Source organism: Cnephaeus nilssonii (genome assembly GCF_951640355.1).
Source record: "Cnephaeus nilssonii genome assembly, chromosome: 1".
In the NCBI taxonomy this organism is placed as follows: Eukaryota; Metazoa; Chordata; class Mammalia; order Chiroptera; family Vespertilionidae; genus Cnephaeus; species Cnephaeus nilssonii.
In genome coordinates this window covers 84402410-84428645 of record NC_137072.1, presented here as the reverse complement: position 1 = coordinate 84428645, position 26236 = coordinate 84402410, and the positions used below count along the sequence as shown (strand labels likewise).

At 38.7% G+C, this 26236-nt stretch overlaps 2 protein-coding genes across 11 annotated transcripts in view; both read right to left on the bottom strand.

Moving 5' to 3' along the window:
• The window catches only part of AASDH (aminoadipate-semialdehyde dehydrogenase), a 28862-nt gene extending 9695 nt beyond the window's left edge, over positions 1-19167 (bottom strand). For 2 of the 9 annotated variants that reach the window (XR_013813316.1, XM_079766542.1), the window contains exons 1-11: positions 18714-19167; positions 15966-16262; positions 14703-14823; positions 10135-10454; positions 7342-7534; positions 5365-5606; positions 4903-5009; positions 4232-4404; positions 3401-3593; positions 2684-2799; positions 823-1618 (exon numbers count right to left, since the gene is read on the bottom strand). Coding sequence is in view for 8 of the 9 variants with exons in the window: in XM_079766542.1 (XP_079622668.1) it covers positions 823-1618; positions 2684-2799; positions 3401-3593; positions 4232-4404; positions 4903-5009; positions 5365-5606; positions 7342-7534; positions 10135-10454; positions 14703-14823; positions 15966-16195 (2491 nt within the window). In the remaining variant the exon portion in view is untranslated. Of the gene's footprint in view, positions 1-822; positions 1619-2683; positions 2800-3400; positions 3594-4231; positions 4405-4902; positions 5010-5364; positions 5607-7341; positions 7535-10134; positions 10455-14702; positions 14824-15965; positions 16263-18713 lie in introns of those variants that run through there. The other 7 variants (XM_079766543.1, XM_079766544.1, XM_079766545.1 and 4 more) reach the window with 7 other exon arrangements.
• A 3760-nt stretch (positions 19168-22927) lies between these two features.
• PPAT (phosphoribosyl pyrophosphate amidotransferase) overlaps positions 22928-26236 on the bottom strand; it is a 29041-nt gene continuing 25732 nt past the window's right edge. For both annotated transcript variants that reach the window (XM_079774629.1, XM_079774630.1), the window contains exon 11: positions 22928-25257. In XM_079774629.1, coding sequence (XP_079630755.1) covers positions 25061-25257 — 197 coding nt within the window. In that variant the 3' untranslated portion in view covers positions 22928-25060. The remainder of the gene's footprint in view (positions 25258-26236) is intronic.

The window sequence follows — 26236 nt, the reverse complement described above, 5'->3', positions numbered from 1 at the left end:
TCCATAATGACTGTGGTAGTTTTAAAATTTGTCCACAAATTATTTGATACTCTCCCTTTAAGAGCTTAATCTCCCAACCTCCCCCACACCCCTGAGGGTGGATCAGACTTAATGATGCACTTCTAACGAACAGAATAAAGCAAAAATGATGATACGCAACTTTGGAGACTAAGTCATAAAAGTACTGCATTCCTCCTCATTCTCTCTTGGATCACTCACTCTGAGGGAAGTTAGCTGCCATGTTATGGGGTATTCAAGCAGCCTATGGAAAGGACCATGTGTCAAGAAACTGAAAGCTTCCTGCCAAAATCCAACAAAGAACTAACACCTCCTGTTAGCATCAATGTGAGTGAGCAGATTTTCCAGCCCAAGTCAAGCCTTCAGATGGCTGCAGCCGTATGAGACCCTGAGCTGGAATTTCCAGCTAAGCCCCTCCTACATTCCTGACCCACAAAAACTGTGAGATTCAATAAATATTAGTTACTCTAAACCATTACGTTTTGAGATAACTTGTGATACAGCAACATGTTTTATTTATTACGCTCATAAACTCGAGAGAAAACTGAAGTTCTAAGAGGTTCAGCAACTTGTCAAAGGTCACAGAGCTGGTAACAGCTTTACAGCTAGGTTCAAATCCAGGGACTCTGATCCCATGCCCCACTCTGTGAGAATCAGCACATGGTGAACTATTCTTCTTTGACAACAACTAAATCCACCATACACAAGTTTTTGTTTAATTATTTGTTAGTCCTAACTAGTAGTATCATATGGTAATTAAATTTAACTCTATAAACCTCAAATTCAGAGACTTACCCAACTTACCTACTACAATAAAGTTTCCACACTTAGATACACATGCTGAGGATTCAATTCGATCTCCCAAAAGCTGTTCCCATTTCACCTTCCCAGAGTAAAGGTCAACTGCCATCATTCTGTGAGAATGGGAGCCAATGTACACAGTTGCAGATGACTTATTAACAGCTGGTATTATGACAAGAGGAGAAGCATCTACACATTTGCCTGTGTCTGCCCTCCACCTGACACGTAATTCCATTGTCTCAGCCCTTATCACAGATGTTCCATCTTCACAAACTTTTTCAACATAGGTTGAATCTTTTGACTTCCCAAGAAGAGCTGGAGGATTTAAGCTTTTCACTTTTTTAATAGCAGTCTGTGAAATTAAATCAGAAGAACAGGCTGAAGGGCAATGTTTTAACTCAGTTAAAAACCTAGTAGCATTCATAGACAAAATCTGACTCCCTCTGCTCAGTGCAATAAAAGCATTTATCCCGTTGTCTAAATTTAAAGGCATGTCTGATTTCTGAGATAAAGATTTTCCACTGGTTTCCTCTTGATTAACGTTGCTGAATTTTCTTTTAGTGGCATAATTCTCACAAAATGTCAGATCTTCATCTGGAAACACTGTTTGAAGGATGTGATTGTAAATCTCTAAAATGGGTTTGCTAAGGATAATTTCCAGGAGCCCAGGTACTGATGTGCCAACAAGTTTTTCAATCTCATTGAGGAGCCGTATGGACTTCAAGGAATCTCCACCACTATTTAAGAAGAGTGACTCATCAGGAACCTTCAAAGGATCTTCTGAGAGACTCAGAATAGACTACAAATGAGAGAAGGGAGAAATATGGTGAAATAAAGGACAAAAACCAAAAGAATTCAACATTCACAGGTATATATAGATAGTATCTACATTAATGAAATGAATATAAGACACACAAAATATTTTTAATAATTAAAATAAAATTTAAAATTTTCTTTATAGTAAAGAAGACCATATGTATGCTACCAATTTTGTCACAAACTCACTCTAAAACTTCAAATTACACTTCCCTTTGAGCAGTTGTCCTATCCATAAAATAGGGAGAATTATAAAAACATCTGATTCACTAGTCATAAAGTTACTAATATCTGATATTTCTATGAGAACAATGTTTATCTTCATTTTCTTCACATAAATCAAAATTATTTTCTAAAATTTAAAAATAAAGTGGATTAAGACTCTTATCTAGATATCCTTTATTTTCAGACAACACCATACATATAATTACACCCACTTTTCAGAACCCCTTAGAAAAACTCCACATTTTATCTAAGAAAAACTGTATTGACTTATTATGGTTGTAATAAAAAAATACATATATATTTTAAAAATTATCATAAATATGAACATTAGTCTATGAAATTAAATCAGAATTTATATATATTTACATATAAATATATAAACTTTTATATTTATATATAAATTCCTTTAAGCAGAAACACATGTTGCAGCTGAAATTACTTCTGGAATAATGATGTAATAAGCCCTTATACAATAGATTATGGTATAGCAAAATTTAGCTATTTTCTAAACTCTTGACAAAAATGTTACTACACTCCACTGGCCTTTTTAGGGGAAAGTTATGTCAAGATAGATTTTGTCTACTTATGCCTTTTATGATTACCTTACTTCCAGTAAATTTCTTTATAGGGAGCTTACTCTAATCTTACGGTAGAGAACCTAACTCTTATTTTAATACAAATTGAATAAATGAAGCTATACTTCTTACCACCGGGGCAGCAATAACATTCTTAGAAAAATTTTTCAAACTTATTACAATGCTCATTCCCTAAAGATATTAAATGACCTCTTTACAATAGCAAGTTTGTATCTTAAAAAGTGTACCTTCCACAAATGCTGTAATTTTCCCCAAAGTTCCTCTTTTCCTTTGAGCTTATGCTCAGACTTCAAGTTTGTGTAGTTTAAATAGATCTTGTTTAACTCAGAAACATCAATTTTTCCTTAATGTGAAAGAGAAATACTTTTAAAATTTATATTGAAATCTTCATTAGTCACAAGAATACATACATTTTTCAGTGTAAAGGTTAGAAATCCTATAGAACAGTTTCTCATAGATAATCAGTTCTAAAGAAAGTAGTACCATGCTAACAAGAATGTAATGGGTAATAAATACACAGATAAGAAATAAGATTAATGTCCCTCATTTAAAGAGTTAAAGAAATGGCACTATTAACCAAACAATTATTGCATTTTAAAGTAAATATTAAATAAAGATGAAATCGGGAAGGCAATATAATATGGTAATGAAGAGCAAATGTTTTGAAGTTAAGCAATCCTAAACACAACTTCAACTCTACCACTAACCAGCAATGTGATTTTGGGAAAATTACTTGTTCTCTTTAAACCTTACTTTCCACATCTGCAAATAATACCTCCTCACAAGATTTTCTAGAAATGAGTTAATTATACAAAGCATTTAACTGAGGGTTTACCACATTATATTCTATTACTTATAAAAAGGATTTACATGGCCTTTAAACTACTTATGAATACAATTAGTATCTTTTGGCACTAAACCATATCTGCTTTAAATTATTTTACCATGAGATGTGAATGGTAGAGAATCAATCAGCACAAGCTCATCTGGGATTGCGTGGCTTGGAAGATGTGTCTCTAGTTCTTTAAAGATGTAATTCTTTACTAACTCATTTTTTGACACCATGAACAGAATTAATTTTTCCTGATTATACCATATAACTGCACATGACTCCACTTGTTGAAGTCCTTCAGCAACCTATGAGAGAGATTATCCCAATTTACCAATGAGGACATTTTTATTTTATTTCATTTATTAAATTGATTGGGGAATATTGGTCAACATATAGGTTGGTTCCATGTGTGGGTTTCTATATTACAAGATCTGTATACTGCACCGTGTGCCCACCACCCAAAGTCAAATCTTCTCCCTGTCACCTTATATTAGGACCCCCTTCTCCCCCATCCCATTCCCTCTGGCAACCACCACTCCGCTATTTGTGTTCTTAAGTCCCAATGAGGACATTTAAACACAAACTTCCTATATGCTCAAACTTATGTCTGAAATCAACACAGTCAAATTAAATTGTGACATACACTAGAGATTTTTTTTTATTTTGCTATTACTATTATCAGAACATAGGGTTCTTAACATTTTTTTCAAAAATAATAGCAAAATAAGCCAATTAATATTCAGTTAACAAAATCCAATTTGTCACTTCATGCTGGCAATAAAGGACATGCTGAATTATCCATACCTATTATTGTAATTCATCACTTTTACAAAAATCTTAGGCTTAAATGATACTGATAGAAAATCCTGGCATAGATAATTATTGGTGGCTGCCTCTAATATCTGCATATATTAGTAGATACTTAATATTTAAATAATTCTACCTGTTGCACAAGTTCAATGTTAAGACGTTTGCCATGACGTTTGATCTGACTGTCCTTTCGTCCCGAGAAGAATAACTCTCCATCTTTCACAGTCACAAAGTCGCCTGTGGCTCGCATTGTGCCAAGTGGTACTGTCACTTCGCCATCCAGAAAACATACTCTGTTTCTGCCACCTCCACAGATATAAACATCAATGTAATAATAAAAAAATGCATGGAAAATATATTAAAACCATCAACTCAGTAATATCCCCAAAAGTTCAGTTACTCAGTTTCAAATTTTTAATATTTATAAGAAAAGGGGGCTCACTTTTAAATATTATAAAATTAGAGATAATAACCGCAAGTAAAATTATAAAAAATTTAGTTTCTAAAATCATAGATGTAACTTTAAAAAGTCTAACAACTCTGATTAAATAGAATTTTAGCTACAAATATAAAGGTCCAAGTAACAGTTTCTAAATTACTCTTATATCTTCCCTTAGACATTGTTATCTGAAATAATTATGATAACTTATTAAATGTTTCACCACTATGAAGATGAGACTGAGATTTAAAATTATCATCACTGAAAAGAATACTAAACATAAGAAAAACTGGGGGAAATAAAAGTAACACAGATTTTTTTTCTTGAAAAATAAAATCATTCCCTATCAATATATATAAAACAACCTAAAAATACTTGGCCATTGCCTTCTTCAATTCTGAAACCACTAGCATCTCTGACTTCAACCACTGTTCCAAGCAGTGGAAATCCCAGTGGTACAGGCAATTTACATCTGTGAAAACACAACACAAACCAGATTTAAAAGTTTTCATTTAAATAGAATATTTTCTAATGTATTTAAATCACATAGTATCAAATAAAGAAACAAAAAGTTTTTATTATGCTCTAATTCAAAGACTGCCAAGAAGAAAAGGTTAGATCTGTTATTTCTTGCTGTTTAGTCACAAAAAGTTCTAGCAGGATCTATAGCACCAGATATAATAAGAAAGGTTCTGGACTCCCAGCTTAAAATTTTAGATAATATAGTGTTCTAAAATTATTATCCCAGTGCCTATCAAAACACTATTAGCGTTAAGATACTGGAAAAACAGTTTCTTTCTACCCTGTTTAGTAATTAAAACCCTTACTTCAAAGTAGAGTTAAGAATCTCCTCTGGAATCCTGTAAAAAGTCGCCCAACTTGATACCTCTGTGATACCATAAACATTAAATATTTGTGTTCTATTGCCTACTTCTCTCCAGCCTTTGAGAACAGTCAGTGACGGAAAAGCTTCACCACCAAGGGCTAATACTCGAAGAGAAGTACTGGCTGATAAAACAGTCGATTTGATAAGCTGAGATCCAAATCTTCTAAGCAATGTCGGTGTTGCCTGTAGATACATAAAAATAATTATGTATTTAATTTAATAATTACATCTTTAAAAAAGTAAATAATGCAATGATTGGTTCAAAGCTTAACATTGGAAGCCCACGTGGAAATTAAGCCTATGTTTATTACATGGCAAATCATAGCTGGAAAACTCCCGAGGAAGCAATATCTTTTTAAAGTGGATATAAATTTTGCTCTAGCCAAAAACTTAAGAAAAATACTAGTTACATTTCATTATATAGTTTGGACAAAAAGGTTTATAGATAAAAGTGACAAAAATCTATAAAATCAATTTACATTCCCTTTTCCATTATCTCTATGCAAAAAGTATATAAAATGGGTTAAAAAAAATGCCTAAGAAAAACAACATGAACTTTTTAAGAACAGTTTTATTGAGGTATAACTGACATACAATGAATTGTACATATTTAAGGTATACAATATAAATTTTGAGACATATAGATATATCTGTGAAACCATCACAATCCAAATAATAAACATATACCTATATGTTTATCTTAACATATATCTTAAAATTACCTATGTACCATTATAATTCTTCCCTTCAACTAGACCCCTTCCCCAGATAACTGCTGATCTATTTTCTGTTACTAATGATCAGTTAGAATTTTGTAAAATTGTATAAAAATGTAATCATACAACATGTATTCTGATTTGACCTGGCTTCTTTCTTTCTTTCTTTTTTTTTTTTTGACCTGGCTTCTTTCACGCAACATAAATACTTTGTGATTATCCTATGTTGTGTGTATCAATAGTTCATTCCTTTTTTTCTTACTTAGTCTGTTCAGGCTGCTGTAACGAAATGCCACACACACAGAGATATATAAATGAAACTAGAGGCCAGATGCACGAAATTTGTGCAAGAGTAGGCCTTCCTTCCCCTGGCTGCTGGCACTGGCTTCCCTCTGGCACCCGGGATCTGGGCTTCCCTCGCAGCCCCGGCTTCGTCCAGAAGGACATCCGCTCTAATTAATATTACGCTTTTATTATTATAGATGAGTACAGCAATACATCAACGGATATAAATTCTCATCTGTTGGTGAGTCATTCTGTGAATGAATACATATACATTCATATATATATATACACACACACATATGTTTTTGTTTTTGTTTTTTTAGGATGAAAAACACATTGCCAAAAAAAAAGTCAATATCAAATTTTGTGTTTTGGGCAGAAATTTAACATCCTCTTGAGTCTCATTATACTAGATATAAAACTGGTAATTTTAGTTTATCATGATATGCATATAATTTTGTTATTTCTCTCCAGTGCCTAACTACTTGCAATTACTATCTTAATGCTTGTGTAGCAGTAACATACTTTCAGGTATATATTTTTTAAATCTTTAAAAATGCCTAACTCAATTATAATTTAACATACTTAAATTAGGTTTTAGTGAGAAAGACAATAAACTTACACTTTAAGACAGGAAAGGCAGCATATCCCCACAGATCTGAGTAAAAGCCAAGTTCCTCTGGTTATAACAGCATGTATAAAATACACAATAAAATAATTTTCTAGCCAGAATTAACTGATTTGTTTTTTTACATTCTCAAACAAAAAAAGTGAGATCATCAGGAGATAGCCTTTGATAACCTAACTAGATTATCATTAATCTATTGTAAAGAATTGCAGGAATGTAAAATATTCTCTAAAACACTTAAAATACTGAATCATGAAGACTAAACATTTCATTTGCTCCTAAAATGTACCTGCAAAATAGTCACTCTGTGACGGGAAAAGAGAACAGCAGCTAATTTCGATGGGAGCACTTTGACAGAAGTTGGTACAATAAGCAGAGAGGCACCACTTGATAGAGCAACAAATATTTCCACAACTGAGGGATCAAAGGTCAGAGGTGAAGCTAGAAATAAAACATCTTCTTGTGTGATCTCGAAAAGTACCCTAAGGCAAAACAGAATATAACTATGAGAAATGTCTAATATTTCTTTGGTAAACACATATCCTAACAAAGTATTTATGACCATTAAGTTTTTGGGTGATGGCCAGATTTTTATTCTTTAATTTACATTAACCAATATGGTGCTATTAATTCTAGAACTCTTCTTAAAAAAAAAAAAAGAATATATTTTTATTGATTTCAGAAAAGAAGAGAGAGGGAGAGAGATAGAAACATCAATGATGATAAGCACTGATCAGCTGCCTCCTGCACACCCTCTACTGGGGATCAAGCCTGCAACCAGGGCGTGTGCCTTGACCAGGAATCAAAGTGTGACCTCCTGGTTCATAGGTGAATGCTCAACCACTGAGCAACACCGGCTGGGCTATACCTCTTCTTTATAAATGTAAGGATTAAAAGCCATTTAAAGCAATATACGATTTTTACCGTGACATATTTAATCATCTGTGATCGCTTTCTGATATGTTAACTTGGCTGGATTGAACTACAGTCCCCAGAATTCTCTTTCTAGTATGTTTCCCATTAAGGAGAAGACAAAGGATATTTTCTCTTGGGAGTTAGAAGACAGAGGGCGGCAACTGCATTCGGTAGCATACACAATCATACACTATGTAGGTGCTGTTGTGAAGGGCTTTTTGTAGATATGATTAAAGTCCCTAATCAGCCCTAACCGGTTTGGCTCAGTGGATAGAGCGTTGCTCTGCGGACTCAAGGGTCCCAGGTTCAATTCCAGTCAAGGGCATGTACCTTGGTTGTGGGCATGTCCCCAGTGGGGGGCGGGGCGTGCAGGAGGCAGCTGATTGATGTTTCTCTCTTATTGATGTTTCTGGCTCTCTGCCCCTCTCCCTTCCTCTCTGTAAAAAAATCAATAAAATATATTAAAAAAAAAAAAAGTCCCTAATCAGTTGACTTCAATCAAAAGAGAGCTTATCCTGGGTTGGCTGGATTTAGTCTGGGAGAGACCATTAAAAGAATGTTTACGTCTTTTCTGAAGAAGAGACTCCAAAACAGCAGCTGAGTCTACAATTCCTCTTCCTACCCCTGGATCTTCTTCTCTGACTTGCTTGTGGACACACATATTCCCAAGAGGTTCCAGCCTGCTCAAGATCACCCCTTTCTGATGGCCTATGCTATGTACTTTAGTATTGCTTAACCAGCCCCAACGGCTAACCAATTCCTTGTAATAAATCTGATATATTCTCCTCGTTCTTTTCTGGTAGGAATCTGGACTTATTCTATCCTACTTACTCACTGATGCTTAATAGAGACCTCTGACTCCCTTTTCCCACTACAGTACTTGGAATTTTCTCTCAGTAGCTGATCAAAGGGCAAAATAGAATATACTAGTATGTGGTTAGGATATTATAGAGCATGGACAGTCTGTGTTGAGCCTATGGCACTACAGTACTTCAGTTTGAACACAAAAAAAACCCACTATCTAAAAGCAGGGATTACCTTAACTTCAAAATATCTTCAAGTACGGTATTGTGGGGATCCACTCAGAACCCCAGAGTTGGTATAAATATTATTTTAAGCTGAAGACATCTTGGATTCAACAGATGCAAAAAAAAAAAAAAAAAAAGGTTTCTTAGAGAATCCCTTATCAGACTAACAGCAGCTTCTGGGAAATGAGGCTGCCACAAACTTCTTCAGGGTGGCTTTTACTTCCAGCAAGGACAAAAGAGTAAACCTACCATATTCTTTCTGCAGGGGTTTCATGGTCCTGAAGCAGCAAAGACTGCTCTCACCAGCACAAACTAACATTATCACAAAATTTCTTATCTCTCTGTCTTTCATAAAGAAACTTCTTTGTTCTTCCCACAGAAGCCTTTTCACCCCCTCCCTTTTCCCTACCAAATTAGGTACATAAGCCTTCTAATTTTAACTTTTAATGATGGAGTTCAGAACACGCCACCCCAAAATATGCTGCTCTGGCATATTGACTGGTTTGAGTTAAAGGCACTTGAAAAACAGTATATACAAACACTCTGATCTTCCTCCCCGCCCCCATAAAAACAGGAGCTGAAATTCCCAAATGAAAGATATCCTCTCTATAGAAGGAAAGTAACATTCTTATCATTAAGAACTAGATGAGACTCAGAGAATTCTATACAAACAGACCTTGTTAAAATAATTCTTGCCCTAGCTGGTTTGGCTCAGTGGATAGAGCGTCAGCTTGCGGACTGAAGGGTCCCAGGTTAGATTCTGGTCAAGGGCACATGCCTAGGTTTTGGGCCTGATCCCCAGTGGGGGACATGCAGGAGGCAGCCAATCAATGATTCTCTCTCATCATTGATGTTTCTCTTTCCCTCTCCCTTCCTCTCTGAAATCAATAAATTTTTTTAAAGTGTCTATCATTTAAAAAATAATAATTATCTTCCCTTAGCCTCCCCACATAGTTTAGTCACTTTTCCACAACTGACTCTTTGTTCAACCTAATATACTAAAAGCAAGCAGGTTTTTCCATCTCTTTGGATCTTCATTCCTTATGAAGGGTCCTGTGTCACATAAAACATGTACAGTTGACCCTTGAATAATGTGGGGGTTGCAAGTTCTGAAAAAGGACTCCAAGCACAGAACTTACCGAAAATGTTGGATGTTCGGCACTATACATGCATGAGGGACTCTGACAATCTTAGGTATCCCCGTGGTGCCTGATGTATGGAGAACATAGGCTAGACAATGCTTTAGCCTCACATCCATATGCTCTTCTGGCTTTTCTTCATTGCTTTTCTCAGAACTGGTGCTGTTTACCATTTTTTCTTTTTCGTATTTCTCTTTTCTATCATTTAGCATCAAGCTCACCTCAACATTTTTCCAATGAAGTCTGAAGAGTACTAAGTCATTATGTTGTACTGTAAGTGTATCATAGTTCAATAACATTTCATAGGAAGATTTGAATTTCTGTTAAATGGAGAAAATTTCCAATATGTTAAAAAGACATTCTTTTTTTTCATAGAAGTAATATAAAGTATTCATTTACTCATTCATTATAGCATTTTATTTATTTATTTTTAACACTAGAAGCCCGGTGCACGAAAATTCGTGCACAGGGGAGGGTCCCTCAGCCCGGCCTGCCCCCTCTCACAGTCCAGGAGCTCTCAGGGGATGTCCTCTTCTGCGGGAGGCAACTGAGCTGAACAGGGGAAGGTGCTGCCCCCATTACCCGCTGCTGCTGCCACTGCTGGCCACCGCAGCTGCCGGCCCTCGGCCCTCGCTTCTTAGCACTGGCCCCGCCCCCCGCCCACTGATGGGGGGGGCAACCTGGGGCCAGGCCAGCTGGGGGAGGGGCTCAGGGAGGTTGAGGCACAGCAGGGTGCACCCTGTCCAGCCTCTGCGGAGGTGTGGCGCCTGGACCGGGCCCGCGCTACTGCCTCTGTGGAAGGGGCAGCACTGGGACCAGGCTGCACCGTGGCCTGTCCCTTGCCGCCTCTGTGGAAGGGGGCGCGGGCACTGCTTGCCGCCTCTGCAAAAGGGGCCGCGGCGCTGGACCGGCGGCACCAGACTGGCCACCTACCCCCTGTGGCGCTAGACCCACCCGCCTCTCTCACGCGGTGCCAGCCCTAGGCCCTCGCAGTAGCTGTGGCTTTGTCCAGATCAATGTCCGGATGGACATCCGGAAGACGTCCACCCCAATTAGTATATTACCCTTTTATTAGTATAGATATTTTTTATTGGTTTTAGAGAGGAAGGGAGAGGGAGAAACATCAATGATGAGAGAGAATCACTGATGGGCTGCCTCCTGCACACTCCTACCGGGGATCAAGCCTGAAAGCCAGGCATGTGCCCTGACCTGGAATCGAACTGTGACTTCCTGGTTCATAGGTTGAGGCTCAACTACTGAGCCACACCAGTTGGGCTCATTATGGCTTTGTAATTGTTGTATGTGTGTTTTTGTGGGGTTTTTTTTGAGAACTTGCTATATATCCAGGGATAAAAATTAATTAATTAAAAACTTCCAAGAGTAAAGTGCTGTCCTTACTTTCAAACGCACCTTTAAAATAAACAGACATATAAAAACACACAATTGCATGCCCTAACTGGTTTGGCTCAGTGGTTGCAGCACTGGCTCTGGGACTGAAGGGTCCCAGGTTTGATTCCAGTCAAGGGCATGTACCTTGATTGCAGGCTTGATCCCTGCCTGGTTGGGGCACGCGCAGGAGACAACCAATCGATGTGTCTCTCTCACATCAATGTTTCTCTCTCTCCATCTCTCCCCCTTCCACTCTGTCTAAAAAAAAATCAATGGAAAAAATATCCTCGGGTGAGGATTAACACCAAAAAAAACCAAAACAAAAAACACACAACTACAGTACGATGTGGTAAGTGTGATAATCAAATATAGGAACCAAGGAGGCTAAGCATAACTGACTAGAACAGTGATGGCGAACCTATGACACGCGTGTCAGCACTGACACACGTAGCCATTTCTGATGACACGTGGCCGCATGCCAAGGATGAAACATTTGCTGCTCCTGAGGATGAAACATTTGCGACTAGAGTCTTGGAGTTAGTTTTTTCCTCAAAGTGACACACTACCCGAGTTATGCTCAGTTTTTTGGCGAAGTTTGACACACCAAGCTCAAAAGGTTGCCCATCACTGGACTAGAAGGTCAGAGATTGCTTCTTCATATGTAGTATTCTATACTAATAAAAGCCTAGGTGGCGTCTCGCCCTTGCGTCATCACAAGATTGCCGCCCCCACGTCGTCACAAGATGGCCAGCAGGGGAGAGCAGTTGGGGGAGACCGGGTCTGCAGGGGAGGGCAGTTGGGGATGATCAGGCCTGCAGGGGAGGGCAGTTGGGGGCAATCAGGCCGGCAGAGGAGCAGTTAGGGGCTGATCAGGCAGGCAGGCAGGCAGGCAGGCAAGCGATTAGGAGCCAGCAGTCCAGGATTGTGAGAGGGATGTCCAACTGCCAGTTTAGTGGGATCGGGCCTAAACTGGCAGTCAGACATCCCCCGAGGGGTCCCAGATTGGAGAGGGTGCAGGCTGGGCTGAGGGACCCCACCCCCACCCCAGTGCATGAATTTCATGTACCGGGCCTCTAGTTTGTTTATAAGCAGCTATTCTCCAAATAAAGAAGATGGGTACTTCAGGCAAATAGCCAATACAGAGTATAAGACCCAAGAAAACTGGTGTTGTGGAGAGCATTAAGCATTTCAACAAGCTGCAGAACTGGAGAAGAGGAAGAAGGTGAGTAGTGTTGTTAACAGGAGATGAGATGCTAATCCTTAATAATTTTGCATAACTTTTAAACTCAACACTGAGTTTAAACCTTAACCTGTAAGCGATGTGATCCAAATGAAGGTGGCAATAGCACAGACTAGACGTTACTCTGTCAAGACTCTGTATGATAAGTGAGAGCCATTTAATGAACCTATTGTAACAATTTATATATGCTATATGGTACCTTAACTAATATGTTGCAATCAAAGTGGACAGAAAGGGTCTTTGAGCAAAGAATCAACAGGGCTTGGTAACCTTCTGGATATAGAGTGAGCCCAAGAAGACTGAGATTCTGGGTCAGGTACTTGGTAGATAAAAACAGATTAATACAGAGCTAAATTCAGATAAAAAGATGCTATATTCAGTTTTGCCATGCCAAAAGTGACAGCACCTTAACGAAATATAACTTGTTTCACATTAAAAAAATCAATATAAATGAGAGGAAAAAAGTCAAAACCCAGAAGCCTGTAGTGTTTTCTGTTTGTTCGGTGTGTGTATATTAGAGGTAAGGTGGGATGTGGCCTGTAATATTCAATTAAGCACCTACATTTTCTAAAGACTTAGCTCAAAACCATCTTCTGACCTGGCCAGTGTGGCCTGTTGGTTGAGTGTTGACCCATGAACCAGGAGGTCAGGGCTTGATCCCCAGCAGGGGGCATGCAGAAGGCAGCCAATCAATGATTCTCTCTCATCATTGATGTTTCTCTCTCTCCTTCTCCCTTCCTCTCTCTGGAATCAATAAAAATATATTTAAACACACACACACCCACAAACCATATTCTGCCATTAAAATTTTCCTATCTCTACTAGGTTATATTTACTTTAGTTACAACACTATCACACTATGTAGATTTATAGGTTTAGGAGTATTAACCTTTTCTCTCCAACTAAATTATAAGCATTTGGAGGGCAAGAATCATGTATTGGGCTTCTTTCACATACCAATGCCCTCCCAGACAACCTGACTCTAGTACAGGGTTTCTTGATCTCAACACTGACATTTTGGACCAGATAAATCTGAGGGGAGCTGTCTTGTTCCTTCTAAGATTTTTAACATCATCCCACTGTGGGAGCGCACTGACCACGAGGGGGCAGCTCCTGCATTGAGTGTCTGCCCCCCTGGTGGTCAGTGTGCATGATAGCAACTGGCCAACCAGTCATTCCACCGTTTGTTCGCTGGGCTTTTATTATATGGGATAATAAAAGCATAATATGCAAATCGACCGAACGGCCGAACAGTGGAACGACCGTCCGGATGACCACGCTATGACACCCACTGGCGCCAGGCCAGCCAAGGCAGATGTGATGCGATTGGTCAGGGGCCCAGCCATCGCCCCATGAATCGCAACCGCAGAGGGAGGCCCAGGCCACTGACCGGTGGGCTGTGGTGGGTGGGCGGGGCCTCCCTCTGCAAGGGAAGCCTGGGTGCTGGAGGGAAGCTGGTGCTGGCAGCTGGGGGAAGGAAGGTCTACTCTTGCATGAATTTCGTGCATCAGGCCTCTAGTAGAAAAATAAAAGCTTCAAGTATTATAAAATTTTCTCTTTGGTAAGAGAAAGGAAATTCAAATACATGATTATAAAGCCAGAAGATATGTTCATGCCATAGAGCAGTGTTTTTCAACAGAGTGTGGGGGGTAGAGGGCACTGCCAGCAGACATTTGGCAATATCAGGAGACAATTTTGATTGTCAGAACTGGGAGGTTCTACTGTCATCTGGTGGCTGGAGACTGGGGATGTTGCTAAACATCCTATAATGTACAGGACACTCCTCACAGAAAAACAATTACCCAACTCAAAATGTCAACAACGCTGAGACATCCTACAGAGTTAGCAAATTTAGAAATCAAGAGGGGATAAAGGAAAGGCCTTTATCAATTGAAAGATAAATGTAACACATAAAAAACATTTAACAATATTCACTTACATTAATTTGCTGTTTTTCAACAAGAATGTACTTTAGATTACATTTTTTCATAAAATGAGTTGATAATGCTGGTGGTGAATCTGGATCAATGGGAGCATAAGCAGCAGGGACTTGGATAATTCTAAAGAAACGAAGTATACATTCAGCATACAATATGTTGAAAATAATCTTTAAGCATTTCTATTTCTCTATATACTTTACTATTGACTTTATCAGAAATTCTCATATTAAATTCTCATTATCTAATTCAGATAAATCTAAGATTTTTTTTAAAGCTGATGTATTACAGTAAACAGACTACTATGATACCAAACAGGAAGCAGACTCTTATTTCTTAATCTATGTAGAGTAACATAAAACAAGGTAAATATCTACATGCAACTTATTATTATCCGAGTCTATTAACCTGCATACTAAAAAGACATATTTCACCAAAACCAGTATAAATTAAAAGGGGAAAAAAAACTTTAAAATAGATTTGTAAGTGGCAATACTTACAAAAATAAAATCAAATATAAGTTAGTTGTATTACCTAAAAGCACTTTGGAGTACACTTTGGGGACACTAGATCTTTGCACATACTACATTCTCAATAAATTTATGTCAATGATTGAATAAAAAAATGTAAAACTTTTTTGTTTTGCATTTATATAATTAATCTACTAACATACATACTATGGGATGAATATCAACATCTCTAATTCTTTACAGCTTTTATGTACTGCAGATCCCTAATAAAGAAATCATCACTATATGAAAATAATATTCTAGAACTTAAATAATTGAACATTTAAAAATATTTGTTTGAATTAGTATCTTCTTCAATTCATATATCAATTTTTATAGAGTATTATCCAAAACTCTCAATTATGTATTCATTCACTTACTGAATACTTGAATACCTAAAGCTTGTCTTAGAGGAAAAAATATATTCACATTATTTTTAAAATACTTGTTTTCTTTTATCAAACAACAGAATTTATGATTTTTCCTTTGGCAGACAAATGAAGGTCTTATATTTTGGAGACATTTAAATGTTCTGTTATTAGTGAAAACTTCTAGTCACTTCCAAATAGCTCAGGTGAATTAATTAAAAATAATCCTAGGGGAAATATTGAACTCCTTTAGCCTCTCTAGAATTGAGCAAGCAATACAGAAAAATCCAATGGTAAACAGAACAATAATCTGTAATATATTCTGTGTATTAAAGAATTATGAATTAGGTTAGAGTGATATCAAATTTTTAGTTCTAAAACATATTACCCTAAAATCCAAGAGGGTACGTTTATCCCAGGATGGCAGTAGAGACCAATTTCCCGAATTCCTTGAAAGTCGCAGTGTAATAGCAGAAAATTTGCTAATTCTGAAGCAGCACTGACCAGATTCTTGTAGGTGTAATAAACTGGAGGCTGGTCATTACATTCATCAAAACATACAGCTATTTTATTGGAGTAAATGGAGGCAGCCTGATGCACCAATTCCTGAAGAGTCATTTCACTGAAGTTTATCTAAACGTTACTAGTAGCAGAAGTGTTATAGGGACAGGGAGTTTTAGGGAGCCTGGTAGAGGGAGAAGGAGAGAGAGAAATTTCTATAAATAACTCCTCACAAAAAATAACTATATCAAAAACATACAATTAATGAATCTCTAAAGTTATGAATTGTTTTTGGTAACTTCGCTGAGAATAATGATATTGAAAACTAATCTGATGCAATCATCTTAATGCTGGGTCAGAGCTGAAAGAAAATTTGGGAGGTGAGTGGTATACACTGATGAGGTTGAAACAGGTAGAAATGCAGAATTATCTCTTAACTGACTACAATGTAAACATATATATATATATTTTAGTCCTTCCCCTGGCTGCCAGCACCACCTTCACTCTGGCCGGAGCCGCCTTTCTGCCTTCGCTATGGCCGGAGCCACCTTTCCAACTTCCCAAGCTGCTGGGGTGGTCCGGAACGCCTGCGTCATCGCCATGGTGACAATGCAAGCATCCCGCCCTGTCCCCAGCTGCTATGCACCTGTGTATGCAAATTAACCTGTCATCTTTGTTGGGTTAATTTGCATACTCACTCCTGATTGGCTGGAGGGCATCATGAAGGTACAGTCAATTTGCATCTTTCTCTTTTATGATCTCTGAACACATAATAATCTGGCCATTCAGTGTGTATGTGTGTGTGTGTGTGTGTGTGTGTGTGTGTATTATATATATTATATATATTATAAGCCCGGTGCATGAATTTGTGCATGGGTGGGGTCCAGACAGCCTGGCCAGGGGGAGGGGACATGGGCAGTTGGCTGGCCTGCCTGCTGGTCGAACTCCTGGTTGAGGGGACAATTTGCATATTAGCCTTTTATTATATAGGATATACACTGAGTGGCCAGATTATTATGTGTTCAGAGATCATAATAATCTGGCCATTCAGTGTATATATATGTATATATATTAAATTAACCAATAAGACCAAATTTAAAGCACTACAAGTTTAATTTTTTCTTCAGTATTATTAAAAATTGATTATGTTAAAGTGCTAAAACCTGTACAGTGACTTTGAAAAGACTAATGCAAATAAAGTCTGTGTTTAGGAACTGAACTTAAGAGGAAGCAAAATCAAACTTTGATAGAAAAAATCCACAACCTACTCAGTTTTTGTCCACTATATATAAACTGTGCTAATTATTTAGTATAATAATTTACTCAGGTCACATTAAGTCACTTTATAATTGTTAAGAAGTAAGCTCTTCATATTCTATTTGACATTTAAATTGCCAATAAATTCATTTAAATTTAGACTTTAAATATGATTTTACAACTCAATAAAACATTGTATCAATTCAATGTTCTGAGGGCTTCTCAATGCAGATTAAATAAAAAGATTTGAAACTATTTAATCAAAGAACTGTTAGGGATCACCATTTTTTTTAAAAAAACTCAAAATTGCTAGTATTTTCTTGAAGGTAAAGGTGATTTTTTTTGAACTCTACATTTCAGATTTCAAAGCAAACATGATTTTAATCATTCAAGCTTTAAAAATTTGTCCACACTTATTTGAACTGATTTCCCTACTGATTCAAAATACATTTTCATCCATGTCATTTAGTTAATATTAGATAACATTGATAAAACATTCCTACAGAGAGCAAAATGAACCTATAATCTATAACCGACCCATAAGGCTAAGAAACGCTATGATTTCTAAATATAAAGTTTAAAAATATAAGATAACTTTAGTACTTACAGTATTTCTTTTTATTAAGCATTTCTACAAATACTATTTGTGATGCACAAGATAAAAATTTTAAGCTTTCCTTATACATACACTGTGTAAATATAAGGAAGACTTTCCATAGCATGCACTAAAATTATGAGGAACGATTTCTTCTGCTATGTTCTGCAGAATATAAATAACAAACTGCCTACACTACAGAATGTACTATACTAAAGCAATTTTTACAAAAATTTATAGTCTATGTACAAAAAATGCATTTTAAAATACACACAGCAGTTAATTTTTCGCTTGAGGACAATCTACTCAATATGTAATACTCCAAAATTACCTGATCTCAAAGTAAGGAGTAAGATTATAAAATGAACTAAATTCTTTTTTTAATGCCATTTTTATGACATATTGCAACCCTCACCACATGCAGATACACAATTAGGATGTTTTTCTACCTTTGAGTTTCCCAGTGGTTGCTACAGAGAATTAAGGCAAAATCTATTCTTGTTTAAGGTTTTCATTTTCGTTAACTAAACCAAATGCATTCTCCCCAACAAAGAATACTATATTTATTGGATGCCCAAACACTTCTTGAATCTTGCAAGGGGGGAAGGGGGGGAGCAAAATCTGGTAAGCAGATTTCATAAGTTACGGGATCATTAAGTTTAAGATACTTGTTATTTTACAACTGCAGAAGCTGCTATTTAGTCATAGCAGGAATGTCGACAAATTCTCTTGCTTACTGGCTATTTTAAAAACAGGTGAGTACCCACCGGCTTCTTAACTTACATTGCTAACTGCGTTTAGTAACGATGCACTTTACAGCTTCCAAAACCCTTTTTCATTTGCTCTTTGAAACCAAGATAGCAGGTAGGCGGGGCAGGCTTATTTCAGTGAAGGGGCCGAGGGTCCAAGGCTGGGTGACCCAGGGGAGATCACACAGGGCACGACACCAGCCCACCAGACACCACCGACTCCAATCGGAGGCCGGGCTCGCCCCGAGGCTGAGCCGACCTGTGCACAGCCAGCCCCTGAGGCCGTGGTACCTGCCTCCGGCACACAAGCCCCCGCCGACACCACCGCCACTCCGAAGGCCTTGGGAGCTGGGCGGAAGGTCCGAGCCCGTCCGAGCCTTCTCCTGGCAGCCCGCTCAAGACACCTAGCCCCCCATAGCGAAAAAGCAGTCACCCCAAAGCCTTAAAGACGGCCCACGGCGCCGCCCGCGGAGACCTAAGAGTCCTGCCCTCGGGGAAATCTCCGGGGTCGCTGCGTTGACGTCAGCGCGAGCGACGCGAGCAGACGGCGTCGCCCCGCCCCTTCCGGAAACTTCGGAGCCAATCAGGTAGGAGAGCTTGCGGTGGTCCTGCGGGGTTTTGGACTGTCTGCGAGGACTTTGGAGGTGAGCGGCTTGGGACATTTAAAAGCTGATTGGAAGCTCCCATGAGACAAGTTTGAATATCAAATGAGAGAAAAGGCCTGGAGGTGGGGAGACTCTCAGAATTCAGTATAAAAATGTTCAGTAAATTCTCCTATGGTGCTTACAAAGGCCCCCCGTTTTACCCTCTCTTGAACAACAAAATGGCCAGAATTAGGCTGCGAGGGTGATGGGTAGTGCTATAAGGATATGTCCTTGTAGTTACCCTCCTTCAACCTTCCTTCCAGAGGCCAGTTTCTGAGGTTTTTTTTTAGGGGTCCTGTGATGTAAATAGGGTTGCTTATTGGCTTTGGTCACTGCTGGTTTAGAATTTAGCTTTTCCAAATTAATTGGGCCCTTTGCTTTTGATTCAAGAATTTTTCTGTTGCCCTGACCGGTTTGGCTTAGTGGATAGAGCCTAGGCCTGTGGACTCAAGGGTCCCAGGTTCAATTCCGGTCAAGGGCATGTACCTTGGTTGCAGGCACATCCTCAGTAGGGGGCGTGCAGGAGGCAGCTGATTGATGTTTCTCTCTCATCATGTTTCTAACTCTCTCTGTAAAAAATCAATAAAAATATATTTTTAAAAAAAGAATTTTTCTGTTATCTTTCCCTCTGTCCTTGAGGTTTTATGACTCTAAAAACATCTATACTGCCCTTGCCAGTTTGGCTCAGTGGATAGAGCATCAGCCTGCAGACTGAAGGATCCCGGGTTTGATTCCAGTCAAGGGCACATGCTCGAGTTGTGGGCTCGATCCCCAGCAGGGGGCGTGCAGGAGGCAGCTGATCGATGTTTCCCTCTCATCATTGATGTTTCTGTCTCTCCTCCCTTCCTTTCTGACATCAACAAAAATATATTTTTAAAAAGTATCTTTACTGTCATTTTTTCAGGGGTTCTGAAAATTTAGAAGACTATGTTCAAGACACTACCCAGTAACCTAGAGTGATTATTCTAAAACATACACCAAATCAGTCACAGTATTCTCTGCTTAAGAAGCTTCAGTGGTCCCTCATTGCCTGCATGACATTCAGGCTCTTTAGCAAGGCAAACAAAAGGATTCATTATCTTTCTAGCTTGATCTCTCAGTGGACCACAGCTCTTCAACCCCCATCTTCCACACTAGCCACACCAGCTGCAGCTGTAATGAGACTCTAGGAAGTCTTCTGGGCATTCCAACTCCCTATCAAGTTTCCACACCTGTGCTTTGGCTGGATCTCAGGCTGAAATAACCTTTCTTTCCCCAGGCCTGCTTGAACATTTACTCCTCAGAAAACACAGCTTAAACATCACCTCCTCAATGTCTTTCTTCAAGTCTTGCATGATAATTTACCCATCCTCCTCCAATCTCCATCCCATGAACCCAGCAAACTGTTGGGTCAGTCTGCCATGGGCCAGGAGTGTCTCTGCAAATACTTGCTAGGTATGCCAAGAATGCAAGGTACTGCTTTTTTTTTTTTTTTTTCCTGCTCTCCCTCCACCCCCACCCCCGTTTTTTTAAAATGTATTTTTATTGATTTCAGAGAGAGGAAAGGAAAGAGGGATAGAAACATCAGTGATGGGAATCATTGATTGGCTGCCTCCTGCAGGCCCCCTACTGGGGATTGGGCCCACAAACCCGGCTTGTGCCCTGATGGGTTGATGCTCAACCATTGAGCCAGACCAGCCGGGCCTGACTTCTCTTTATCTGAGTGATTTTTCAGGGTTGTTTGGGGTGTTCAATCATCAGAGCTGAAACTCTTTCCCAAGGAGCAGGCATGTTTGCTTCCACTTACTATAAAAGTAGTGAATTCCGCCGAAACCGGTTTGGCTCAGTGGACAGAGCGTCGGCCTGCGGACTGAAAGGTCCCAGGTTTGATTCCGGTCAAGGGCATGTACCTTGGTTGCGGGCACATCCCCAGTAGGGGGTGTGCAGAAGGCAGCTGATCGATGTTTCTAGCTCTCTATCCCTCTCCTCTCCTTTCCTCTCTGTAAAAAAATCAATAAAAATATATATTTTTTTAAAAAAAAAGTGAATTCCCAAAAAGTATTCTTTTCCTGTAATGCAACTCACTGTGTGTACAGACATCCATCACCCCAGTGGGACTTGGGAGGCATAGGGAACTGATATAAACATGAACTTCTGGCTACTTCTTTTGCCATGAGTAATAAAAGTTTTATTACTTTGATCCAGGAATTTCATGAAACAGCTACATTATTTTCAAGTTTGACTTCTTATACTAAATAGTAAGTACCTTGAAAGCAGGAATTCAGATCTTATGCACCTTAAAAGAGTTTCCCTAACTCTTTTACTCTTCTCCAGTACATTTTTCCATTTCCTGGGAAGTATCAAATGTCTAACCCAGTACCTTGCTGATCATTTGCATATTTATGGGTACATTCTAATTTTGCTGCTCCTCTTCACCTTTTTAATTCCCTACTCATCTCAGTTATCCATGATGCTGTTTCTTTTTTTTTTTTAATTTCTTTATTCCCCCCATTCCCATCCCACACTCCTCCCCACACATGCCCCAACCCCCCTGTTGTCCTTAACCACTGGTTAGGCTCATATGCTTGCACACAAGTCCTTTGGTTGATCTCTCCCCTTTACCCCCACCCTTCCCTACCCTCCCTCTGAGGCCCGACAGTCTGATCCATGCCTCCTTGTTTCTGGGTCTGTTCTTGTTCATCAGTCTATGTTGTTCATTATTTCCCCTAGATGAGTTGGATCATGTGCTATTAGAAATACACTTATAAGAACCGAAAATGAGACAAGCAATAATGGTTATGGTGACAAGCAAATGAATCAGTCTGTAGTGAGTTTCTTTCTGGGCCAACAGTTCTTTGAGACCCAATTTCAATGTCCAACAGTTCCTTATGTGTACATGTCAGACTGACATTACAGTTCTGGATGGTGGGCACATGGTGGCAATGCAGGTCCGACCCTCTCTGGTTTGGTCCTAGGCAACCTGCAGCGACGTACAGCTGCTGACTGCTAGCATGGCAAGGCGTCGTCAGCATCTTCCATCTCTGGCCAGTGCTAAAAGTCACTATTTTTTTTTTTTAAAAAAAAAGCACACACACATGCCGAAACCGGTTTGGCTCAGTGGATAGAGCGCAGGCCTGCGGACTCAAGGGTTCCAGGTTCGATTCCGGTCAAGGGCATGTACCTTGGTTGCGGGCACATCCCCAGTAGGGGGTGTGCAAGAGGCAGCTGATCGATGTTTCTCTCTCATCGATGTTTCTACCTCTCTATCCCTCTCTCTTCCTCTCTGTAAAAAATCAATAAAATATATTTAAAAAAGCACACACACATACCCCTAACTGTGTTGGCTCAGTGGATAGCGCGTCGGCCTGTGGTCCACAGGATTCCGGGTTGGATTCTGGTCAAGGCTGCAGGCTCCTCCCTAGCGCCCAAGCCCTGGTTGGGGCTCATGCAAGAGGCAATCAATCGATATGTTCCTCTCACATCTATGTTTCTCTCTGTCTTTCCCTCTCTAATCCGCTCTCTCTAAAAATCAATGGAAAAATATCCTCTGGTGAGGATTAACAATAAATAAATAAATAAGTAAATAAATAAATAATAAAAAGCACACACACATTTAAACATATTTAATTACATATATTTTTCACCAGCACATCACAATGAAGTCACAAAAAAGTAGACTTAGTTCACTTCACAACAATATAGATCTGTGAAAACACATTTTTCATCTTCTCTGAAGTTTACATACTCTACTTGTATAACTTTAAAGCAATTAAACATTTCAGATTAAATTGGTAAAAAAATGTAATTCAGATGTCAGAAACTTGTGAAATAAAAGGCCATGATGGAGAAACATTAAAAAATTTGAAGAATTACCAAATTGTCACAGTACATTATTTCATTATAAAAGCATTTCAATAAAACAAAAACTATGGAACACAAAAGTCAAATAAGAGATTTTGGTTTAGCACTCTCCCTGAGACTCGTTTTTAAAAACCAAATGTAAGTAAGGCTGTTCAAAACTGACCCATAAGTCTTGCCTCCTTCATACTGCTATGAGGAATACATTGAAGACAAGAGGCTATACACTCAAATGGTCCCAGGGTTTTATTTAAATGCAGCTTGCTTGTGTCACTGCCACAGGGTTACCTGACCCATTGCTGCCTGGATGCTCTTCGTCTTAAAGAGCTGTCAGGATTTTTTCTTGGCCTACCATAATACAACACGTGAGACTACATAGCAAATGAAGACAAAGAGATTTGTTACTAATAAATATTAAATTTCCAAATGGATTTGGAAACAGTATACATCAAATTACGGTAACATTAACACAGAACACTTTTCTGTTTTAAAAATCTTACAAAAATAGGAATTGGAGGCAAGTTGTCTTAAAATTTTAAATCTCAGATGTTACAAGAAAAAAAAACTTCAAAAAAATCAAATCCGTTAATCCCTATAAAACTAAGTACAAAAAGTGGTAAGCTGATGTTTGGAATTAGATGAGCATGCTAATTCCAAAAAAGTAGTTGGCTTCCTGTTCCTTTAATAAAATTGGTCCCTACAGTTCTTCTACTTGATCATGTAATTGCAATGACATGAATGTGTATATACATATAGGTGTATATATGCTTGCAAGTGATCAAGTAAGAATTAAAGGTTTATTAGAACCTAAAATTTTATTTTTTACTTCAAACGCACGAGGTTCCTTGCTGGGCTTTATACTATCAGAACACTAAGTAGTATGGATCACAATTTCTAGTCAAACTTTTTCCACATATTTTTACAATCATTCTTAGGGCATCTCAAAGGCAGGCGGCAAAGTACGACTAAACTGTGTATCTCCCTTCATCATAATGAAATCTCAATTGCAATCTAACAGCCAACATTTCAAAAAATAATGATCATGTAATATCTTAAATACAGGTGTGAAATGATGGCTCTACCCACCAAGAATATGACACATTCACATTCCTATTAATTATTTAATTTAGTAATGCCAGTACCCCATTGCACAGGTTGGGAAAAGTGAGGCACAAAAAAGCATTAAAAAAATTGTCTAAAGTTAGACAAGGAAGCCAAGGTCATAACTATAACCAGAACTCTAGAGGCTTGACACCGTTGGGCTATAATAGATGAAAAATTTGCATGAAATATTATATTTAACTTACTTATCCTGTTTGTATCACACCATCTTAGTCTAACTGCTTGCAAACTCTTTGAAGCATGGATCTGGCAAATGTCTCTTACCACCTGCCCTCTTTGACCAGATGAAAATGGCTAGCTGATGCTTGTGTTAAAAAAAGAATACCAATATTGTTGTGTTATCTGCAACTAGCAAGGTTCAATTATGAAAATATTCCATAATGAACTTTAGTAACTCTCAAGAAACATTCCACAAAACTCTGTAAGAATTTGTGGAGAGGTATAGTACCTGGAAATCCCCTCTAAAACAGAAAATTTACCCATCCTTTACATTACTGTTGATGATCTCATAACTGATAGCCTCAAAGTACTAATAACTAAGTAAAAATGAAAGGATTATCCAAGTTCCTAGATAACACCAAAATATTTATCTAGGCTTATTAAAGAGAGGATAGCACTTTGGTACCCTTTTCAGGAAAAAGAAAACATCTCAAAAACTTACACGTAACCATGTGGCATTTACATTGTACCAACTGAGGAACACTAAATGGATAAGGTGTAACCACTATAACTTCTTAACCAACTTTATATCTTGAAACATTGTATCTACCCCTATCAGCTACCAATCCAGTTCCACAGGGTATTTTCCAGTGAGACAAGCTGTACAATGACCGTTCTTTTCAAAGCATTCCAGACCATTCCCATTTTCTTGAATCATAATATCTTGCTTTCCCACTTTCTGTTTTTTAAATGTTATCCCTTCTTGTACTGATGAAACCAGTCCTTCTACTGACAGATATACAACACTATTTGCTCCTATAGGGGGAAAGAGGGAAAAAGGAAAAGGAATGAGACTTCTTTTGGAAAGTAAGAACTGGCCCTGACTGGGTATGTCAAGTGGTTAGAGCATGGTCTTCATACACCAAGGTTGCCAGTTCAATATGTGGTCAGGGCATAAAGGAACACCAGCTATAAACAAGTGTGGAGGCAGGTACCAAGGCACACAGGCTGAACATCTGAGCTGTTTAAATAGATTTTACCTCACCTGAATTAAAAAAGCAAATGTCTTATCCAGGGTAACATAGATCTCCAAGTCTCCTGACCTCATTATTAAAGACTAGTGACCCGGTGCACGAAATTCGTGCACATTAAAAGGGAATTTATTAGAGGCAATATTTTAATATTGCTACTTGCCCTTTCTCTATAATAAGTGTCAGAGATGAAAGAAAATTAGTAAAATGTATATGAAAACCTCCCTCCTGTCAGAGTCTGGGTGCGCCACGGGAACCAGAGTCAACTCCCCGCCCACCCACGTGCGCCTGGACATTGTGCGAGACCCAGATCTGGCCAGCCCCACCTCCATTGGGCTAGATCCAGACCCAGCTGGCCCTACCCCCATCAAGCCCCGCCAGGTGGGGGGCGAAGCCTCAGGTCCCCTGCCCCAGCCCAGCCCCACACAGTCTCAGGTCCCTGCTGATTGCTCGTTAAGGCTCGTTATGGGAACTTGGCCTCTGCTGTGGGCACAGCCATCTTGTGTTACAGAATCCCTGCCTCCGCTATGGGCGCATCCATCTTGTTATGGTGTGATGTTCAATTTGCATAGTCCCTCTTTATTAGATAGGATAAACCTACATAAGCTGTTCATTCTGTTTGTATCCACATTCAAATTTTTCTACTAGAATCTGTGGTGAAATCGTGTGGTTTTTTTCTTGGGATCTGACTTTGGGAGGCTTAACTGATATGCATGCAGTTTCCTCTATCTGGAAAGCCTTTCATCCTTTTTTTTTTTCTCATC